The 9,261-nt window shown below is 37.6% G+C and overlaps 1 protein-coding gene across 1 annotated transcript in view; it reads right to left on the bottom strand.

Moving 5' to 3' along the window:
• SLC17A1 (solute carrier family 17 (organic anion transporter), member 1) overlaps positions 1-9,261 on the bottom strand; it is a 36,966-nt gene that overhangs the window by 9,582 nt on the left and 18,123 nt on the right. Inside the window, exons 7-10 of the mRNA XM_012638576.1 lie at positions 7,108-7,226; positions 6,840-7,001; positions 5,686-5,818; positions 5,446-5,593 (exon numbers count right to left, since the gene is read on the bottom strand). Of these exons, the coding sequence (XP_012494030.1) occupies positions 5,446-5,593; positions 5,686-5,818; positions 6,840-7,001; positions 7,108-7,226 (562 nt within the window). The remainder of the gene's footprint in view (positions 1-5,445; positions 5,594-5,685; positions 5,819-6,839; positions 7,002-7,107; positions 7,227-9,261) is intronic.

Below are 9,261 nucleotides of genomic sequence, written 5' to 3'. Positions count from 1 at the left end.
TTTTATTTCAAAATATTAGGGGGTACAAGTGTTCTTGTTACATTGATGAATTGTATAATGCTGAAGTCAGGGCTTTTAGTGTATCGATCACCAGAATAGTGTACACTGTACCCAATAGGTAAGTTTTCATCCCCCACCCCCCTCTTACTCTCTCCCCTTGTTAGTTTCCAATGTCCTTTACACCACTTTATGACCATGCGTAAAAGCCTTTAGCTCCTTATTTTACCTTAATTCTTGAAGAACTTCTAGGTGAACAGTGATTTTCTTTTTTGCATTTTAGAAATATCAATCAATTGGCTTCTGGCTTTCATTGTTTCTATTGAGAAGGCAGCTGTTAGTCTTATTATTGAGCCTTTGGAAACAATGCACCTTTTCTATGCTACTATTTTCTTAAATAGTGTTCTCTCTCTCTCTCTTTCTCTTTTTCTCCCCTCTGCCCCCACTGGTTATTAGCAGTTTTGCTATGATGTATTTAGGTGTGGTTTTTTTTGTATTTATCCTTTCATTTATTTTTTATTTATAACATTTTAATAATTGTTCTCTTCACAGATTCAAAAATCTTTAGCATGCTATGGCTATGGGAAAGGATTTCATCTATTTTTAGTAACAGAGGTGCTTTTATTATATGATCAGAGATATAAACAGAATTCTCAGTGTCAAGAATCCGGGTGCCACGAACAGTTCCTCTGAAATTATACGTCCACAGGATGGAGCCATTCACCACTGTTAAGGTAGCCAGGTGAGCACTTTTTAGGCCCTTACCCCTCACACCACCCAGTCTCCTAACAGTGACTATTTGATATGGGAAATCAAAACAACCTTGAAGTTGCTTTAATGCAAGACAGTTTTCTGGACAACATTCAGCTCTAAAATTGCTTATTCTTCAGCTGCAACAGCCCATGGTGCAAAAGCATTTTGCAAGTTTAATATCCACTATTGTAGACTTTCAATTTTTTTGATTTTATACTTTGGTGTAATAAGAATGAGTAAAACTTGAAAAAAATTCAGATATCTGAGCTGTGGTTCAGTCTCACATGGAGGGAAATTCAAAGGTATACAATCCATGCATCGGTCAGAAATAATTAAAAGCAATTAAAATTTTTATTGCAGCCGCCCTTTAAGAATGCCAAGGGGATGGCAGTGCCTTGTTAATGCATCACAGAGCATCTTAAGAATCCTCTATTCTTTTCCTCTCTTGATAACCCCCAAAGAAATGACAGCCACTACATTCCCAGGCCTTCTCTGTCTGACTAAATCTCATTTCTCAAAAAATATTCTTACAAAACCACATCTGTGTGACTCCTCTTCTTCCTTCCAGACCTTCTTTCTTGCCACCTCTGTTCTGCCCAAACAAATGTAATCCCTTTACCCATTCTTCAGTTCTAGCAAAGACTGAATTCCCCTAAGAGGATAATTTAGACATTTTATCTTCTAAGGGAATTCTTTTTAACAGGCAAAGGAGGTCTATGATTAGGAACATTCTTAGTTAATTAAGTTTTGTGTCCATCTCATTAAGAAAAAATAGCTTAATACAAATTGATAAGGTTGAGACATAACGCATATAAGCCCTAAAGATCGAGGATGAACTAGCTTAAGAGACTAAGAATTTTCTTAAAATTGTATATTAGTATACTCACTCTGACTCTAGCTAATATGGAATTTGGGCCAGTTGGAATGGTGCAACTCAGGCAAAGTCAGATGTTACCCAAACCATTGCTAGCTGAGATATTTCATATCCTACTAACTAGGTGCTGGCAAACAGCACTAGTGAGAAAGTGACTACAGCTAGTTAGCTTTGAATGCAGATATGTCCAGATGTGAACCCTCACTCTACTTATTACTAACCATGTGACTTCACACAAATTCATTTCCCTGGTCTTTTGTTTCCTCATTCACACTATGTGGATAATATTATCTCACTCACATTGGAGCATGACAAGCATATAAAAAGCAGCCAATAAATGGTAGCTATTTATAATTTTATGACTATATCTATTCATGTATGAGGACTGTCTGGAAAGTATCTAGCCATGTAACTGTTCTCGTTACATTAACAATGGCTGGATACCTTAAGGACAGCCCTTGTATATATAAGTGTTAGTTTTTATGTTTTTTTAAAGTGAATATGATTCAGTTGGTATTGTACATTCTATATCAAATAATACTTTTATGTCTTTATACAATGCCAAAGAATTGGAACACCTGCAGGCATTTTTAAGGCAGGTCTTGGAATTGAATAAATCAAATGGATACATGTCCTCATTACCCTGGCACTCACTTTGTGTAGATCTGGTGGAAAGATTCTTTACAGAATTGTAACAAAATGAAATATTCTTCGTTGATTTTGCCTTTCTACCCCACTACTTTACAAAACTTCAGAGAATTTTGTTGATTTTGGATTTATGTTCTTCAAGGAGTGCTAGCCCCACAAAGTATAATACAATATGAATAGTGTCCCCTGAGTTGTGCAAAGGACAGAGCTGCTTCTGTTAGCCACACTTATTACATCTCTAAAGAAGGCATGACATACTGAAAAGAGCAAACGTTTTGTTCTAAGAAGACCTGGATTAAAATTGTAGGTAAGATTTTAAGCCAGTGGTGAAAACTTGAACTGAAAATATAGGCTCTGAACCTCACTGTCCTTAGTTGTAAGATAAGTGGCTGACTCATTGATGGGCTGTCATGAGACCTAATAATATGTAGACATGTATACACTAGCAATAGCGATGGAGTTGCTAACCCTTATACAGTGTCTGTCAGAATATGCTAGGTACTATTATATGTACTTGAACTACATTAACTTATTTAATCCTCTTAATAATTCTGTGAGGTAAGCATTCTCTTACTACCCCCATTTTACACATGAGGAAACCAGCACAGAGAAAGTAAGTAATTTGCTTGAGGTAAATGGTGCTGCTGGTATTGAAGTTCATCAATCTAACTCTAGGAACTGTGCTTCTAATCATTGAGCCATACTCTCCACATGTCTATAACAGGTACATATAATTATATATATCATTAGGTACATAATGATTAGTGATTATGTTGGACTTATATAGATACTTCTTCAGAACTTTTGGCCTGCTGGCTATGAACTACAAATAATTGAAATCTTAAAACACCTTTGAGAGCTTGGATTCAAGAAAGAAAGAAATTTTTAAAAACCCTTCCTGGTAACTGGTAACAATTATCAAAAAAAGAAATCAAGAAAATAATCCCATTTACAATAGCTACAAGAAAAATAAAATACTTAGGAATAAATTTAACTGAATAGGTGAAAGACCTGTGTGCTGAAACCCATAAAACATTGATGAAAGAAATTGAAGAAGACACAAATAAATGGAAAGATATACTATATTTATGGATAGGAAAAATGAATATTGTTAGAATGCACTACCCAAAGCAATCTACAGATTCAATGCAATCCTTATCAAAATTATAATAATATTTTTCACAGAAATAAAAAAAAATCTTAAAATTTGTACAGAAGCACAAAAGACAAGACCCTGAATAGCCAAGCAGTCTTGAGCAAAAAGAAAAAAACTGAAGGCATTATACTACCTGATTTTAAAATATACTTCAAAGTTATAATAATCAAAACAGCATGATACTATCATAAAAACAGGCATATGGACCAATGGAACAGAATAGAGAACTTAGAAATAAACCCACACATTTATAGTGAATTGATTTTTGACAAAGGTGCCAAGAGCACACAATAGAGAAAGGACAGTCTCTTCAATAAATGGTGTTGGGACAACTGGATATCCACATGCAGAAGAGTGGAATTAGACCCTTATCTCACACCACATACTAAAATTTACTCAAAATAGATTAAAGACCTAAACATAAGACTGAAAACTACAAAACTACTAGAAGAAAATTTAGGGGAAAAGCTCTATTACATTGGTATGGGCAATGATTTTTTTGGATAGAACCATAAAGGCATAGGCAACAAAAGCATAAATAGAAAACTGGAATTATGCCAAAATGAAAAATTTCTGCACAGGCAAAGAAACAAACAACGGTATGAAGAGACAACCTACAGAATCGGAGAAAATATTTGCAGATCATACAGCTGATAAGAGGTTAATACCCAAAATATATAAGGAACTCAAACAACTTGGGAGCAAGAAAATAAATAACCCAATTAAAAAATGAGCAAAGGACCTTAATAAACCTTTCTTTTTGTTGTTGTTGTTGTTGTTTTGAGACAGAGTCTTGCTCTGTCACCCTGGATAGAGTGCAGTGGCATCATCATAGCTCACTGCAACCTCAAACTCCTGGGCTCAAGCAATCCTCTTGCCTCAGCCTCCCAAGGAGCTGGGATTACAGGCGCATGCCATGACACCTGCCTGATTTTTCTATTTTCGGTAGAGACAGGGTCTTGCTCTTGCTCAGGCTGGTCTCAAACTCCTGAGCTCAAGCAATGCTCCTGCCTTGGCCTCCCAGAGTGCTAGGATTACAAGCATGAACCACTATGCCTAGCCAGACATTTCTTAAAAGAAGACATACAGATGACCAAGAGGTATATGAAAAAAATGCTCAATACCACTAATCATCAGAGAAATGCAAATGAAAGCCACAATGAGATATTTCCTCACTTTAGAATGGCTGTTATCAAAAAGACAAGAGATAAGTGTTGGTGAGGATGTGGAGAAAAGAGAATATTTGCACAGTCTTGGTGGGAATGTAAATTAGTACAGCCATTATGGAAAACAGTACGGAGGTTCCTGAAAAAATTAAAAATAGAACTACCATATGATCCAGCAATTCCACTACTGGGTATATATCCAAAGGAAATGAAATCAGTATGTCGAGGAGATAATCTGCACTCCCATGTTCATTGCAGCATTGCTTACAATAGCAAAGACATGGAATCAACCTAAGTGTCCATTAACAGATAAATAGATAAAGAACGTGGCAAATATACATAAAGGAATACTATTCAGCCTATAAAAGAAAGAAATCCTGTCATTTGTGACAACATGGATGAATCTGGAGGACATTATATTAAGTGCAACAAGCCAGACATAGAAAGACAAATGCTGCATGATCTCATTTACAAGTGGAATCTAAAAAAGTTGAACTCACAGAAGTGGAGAGTAGAATAGTGATTACCAGACACTGGTGGCAGGGGAGAGGGGTGGACTGAGGGAGAATGTTGGTCAGAGGATACACAATTTCAGTTATACATGAGGATTAAGTTCAAGAGATCTATAGTACAACATGGTCACTGTAGTTAATAACAATGTATTGGAGTCTTGAAAATTGTGAAGAGAGTAGATTTTAAGTGTTCTCACCACCCAAAATGATAAGCATGTGAAGTAATGCAAATGTTAATGAGCTCGATTTAGCGATTCCACAAAGTATCTATAAAATAAATATATACAACACTTATTTTATTTGTTAATTAAAAGCAAATAAATTTTTTCAAAACCCTACCTGGGAGCGATATCCAAGGCATTTATAAGTACTCCACCCAAGGAAAAGCTGCTTGTTGCACTAGCAAGGATCAGGAAAATGACGGTGCTATGGAAGCTGGAAGTCAGGTAAGGCAGGCAAGCACTGAAGATTGCAGGAAGGAGAAATCCTGGAGAGAGATTCAGACAAAGCAGTCAGATGCATCCTGAAGATGGGGGTGAAGTATCCCCCAAGTGCTTGAATGTTCTAGCTGTTACTTACCTAGTGTGGTGAAGAGTTTCCGGATGGTAATTATGCTAAAAATATTCCTGGTCAGGAAGAAGTCTGATATCTGACCTGCTAGGATATCACATATCCAGGCAAACAAATAGGGAAGAGCAGACAGCAGACCATTCTGAAAAGGAAACATTATTCTGAGAGAGAATATTATGAGAATAATCCCTACACTGAAATTCAGTATCTAAAATGTGTACTTTCCAGGAAACCATCACCATAACAATGCCAGAATTACTGCTGGGGCCACACTACCCAAAAGAAGGAAAAAAAATTGTTTTGAGATCAGTGACATTTCTTATAATCTCTCAAGTTTTCTACTTTTAGCATCATGAAACCTGAAAACATTGTGTAATAGAGAAGAAAACTACACAGGGAATGGGAAATACTGGCCCTGGGGAAAATGATAGAGAGGATAATGATACAATTGCAAACATGCATATGGTGCTTTCCCTGGACCAGCTGCTGTTAATCCTTAGAACAACTCCATGGCCTCATGGAAGATAAAATTAAGTCAGAGAGAGTTCATATTGACCTCACTGTTACGATGATCCCTAGGTTGGTTTAGTGGGAATTCGTTACAGAAAGCCACAAAGCGGGACTCCATTTCTAAAGGAGTCTTGTCAGGTTATTACAGTATCAAACAACAGGAGGTTCTAGGCATTAATGATTCTCTACATCAGATAAGCAATTTGTGTGCCCATCCCTCCAAAGCAAGATCTGAGTCCTGGGTTCATAGCCCAGACTCATTGCCTTCCCCTGGAGAGAAGATTGGTAAGAGCTGAACAGAGGGCCAGGGTCTGGCTAAGTGATTTTCAGGGAAGGATCCCAGTCCTTGTAGGGAATGGTGGTGCTGAGCCTTAAGTAACACGCAGGGCAGTCATACAGTGAGTGGGAGATAGAGAACGTGTGGAAACATGAGTACACGTGGACTGTTGTTGGCGTGCCAGACACTGTCTATATTAACACCTTTTGTTCTGGGCAGTGTTCACATAAAAATCAGAAACAGCGAGTGTCCAGGTAAAGAGCACTCACTAAACAGTGTAAGGGGTGGGCAAGGGCTGAGACTGGGTTCATTTGAGACAGAGAAATGAACCCAGAGTCCTTCATAAAATTAAAAAGAGAATAGATGGTATACTTACCTCTCTTACATTAACGTGAAACACGGAGTTGATAAAAGTTGGGGTGTACATAAGCATGGTGTTTTTTGTCCAGGAATAAGCAAAATTACTAAGGGTAATAGCCCAGACTGGAAGCGACTTAAGCATAGCCTTGATAGGCAGAGATTGTCTACTTGAGCTGACCTGGAAAGAAAGGAATTCATTAATCATTAGCTCATAAGGACAAGTTGGAACATGTTTAGTGTGGAGCAGAATCTGGGAGATGCCAGTGTGGAGCACTGTGTTCTACCTGATGGTCGAGGGAGGATATGATGTATTCCTTCTCACTGATGCTTATACATGGGTGGTTCTTGGGGTCATCATAAAACTGAACGAACCAGAGAAGACATAGAGCACAGCCACAAGCACCTATCAAAGCAGGACAAGTTAGAATTGGAAGTTTCTGTTTGTATTGGGTCTCTTTCCCAAATTGGCATTTTTCAGTGTATCACTGTGAGAACTTAGACCTTCTCTTTCTTTTTTGAAATGGCAACAAGGCTCACATTTTTGTATCCACAGCTGCCTCTCCCTACAGAATGAATTTTACAGAAATGGTGGTAAACCCTTTGGCTCCTAGCCTCTGCATGCCTCCTCTTGTGACAGCTGGACCACCCTACCCCCAGGCGCTCATCTTTTCAAATTCCTACTGTGTTCCACCCTGAGAGTATGGCACAGCTGAGCCTGCACAGGACTTGACGATCACACAGTTTCCAGAGCTTGGCCTCTGCCATGTTCCTGAGCTATAGCACAGGCTTCAGGGATTATCCAAGTTCTATAAGAGTTTGCCGAATTGAGACTAGGTTCATTAAAGACAGAGAAATGCACCCAGACTCCTTCATAAAGTTAAAAAGAGAAAAAATAGTATACTTGTCTCTTTGATATTAACATGAAGCACAGAGTTGATAAAAGCTGGGATGTATTACAAGCATAATGTTATCTGCCCATAATCGGCTTATACTAGTAATCCGATTATGGGGAATCCTCTGTTAGGACAAGAAGTATGTAGTGCTCACCAGTCACTCTTCCAGAAATTTATTCATTCATTTGACAAACATTGATTAAATGCCCACTATGAACCATGCACTTATTCAAAGTACTGAGGATACTGTGTGAATAACAGGGACAAAAATCCCTGCCTTCATAGAATTGACTTTCTAGTGGATGAAAAAGAGATTGTTTTATTCAACCCTCAAAAAAATTCAGATAATGCTATCATCTCTTTTTCAAAATGAGAAAACCAAGACTCAGAAAGATCAAGTTATTTGCCCAGGGACACATGGTTAGTAAGTGGTAATTGACCCTTAAGCATGAATTATATTGTTCTGGGAGGGAATATAGCCCTAGAGGAGGAAGCTGTGGCAGAGCTCTGAAGATAGGTAAGAGTTAACGGTAAGTAGAAAAGGGTGAGTTAGCAAAAGAGACTGAGAAAAGATGGCCAGAAGGATGAAGTCCAATGCAGGGAGGGCATAGTCAAAGAAACTGAGATGAAAAGGAATGGCCTGGAAGCTTTAATAAAGAATCAGAAGGAAATGCTGAACATCGAAAACACTATAATGGAAATGAAGAATGCCTTTAATGGACTCATCAATCGACTGGACATGACCAAGAAAGAATCAATGAACTTGACAAAATGGCAATAAAAATTTCTAAAATTGAATTGCAAAGACAGAAAAAGAATGAAAAAGACAGAACAGAGTAGCCAAGAACTGTGGGACAATTGTAAAAGGGATAACATATATGTAATGAAAAATATCAGAAGGAGAAGAAAGAGAAAGAAACTGAAAAAATATTTGAAGCAATAATTACTGAGAATTTCTTAAAATCAATGATAGACCTCAAACTATAGATACACAAAGCTCAGAGAACACCAAGAAAGATAAATAACAAAAAATTTACACTGAGGCATATCATATTCAACTGCAGAAAACCAAAGACAAAATTTTGAAAGAAGCCAGAGGAAAAAAATGACTTGGAGAGTCAGGTTTAAATTTAGAATTCTTAGATTCTGCTAGCTGCAAATCCCTGGTCGCTGGTCTGAGGCTTCACCTCTTCTATTCCTACCCAGATCCATTCCCCACATCATTAGGAGTTTTAACTGGATAGGTGTAGAAACCCTTACCTTCCCCATCATGCACCATTCATATCCTCTGCAAATAGTCCCTCCTTCCTCTCTTGGTCAATCCCTAGTGCAATGGATATTGGGAAAAGTCCTGCTGGTCTGAAAAAGCCTTGGTTCTATTATGTTATGAAATACGAAATGTCCAATTTAGATTAAAAGTTAGTTTATCATATCTCAAACAAGAAGCAATAAAATTAATCAAGGTATGCACCTAAACTGTCAACACAGTTTTGTCATCTTAACGGTAGCTTGTTTATGCCAGCAGCAAAGAAGCCTGGAGAGTGA

The sequence above is a fragment of the Propithecus coquereli genome, unplaced genomic scaffold, assembly GCF_000956105.1.
Source record: "Propithecus coquereli isolate 6110/MARCELLA unplaced genomic scaffold, Pcoq_1.0 Scaffold131, whole genome shotgun sequence".
NCBI classification, from domain to species: Eukaryota; Metazoa; Chordata; class Mammalia; order Primates; family Indriidae; genus Propithecus; species Propithecus coquereli.
Note: the sequence above shows the minus strand (reverse complement) of the source record. Positions and strands in the feature narration are given on the sequence as shown.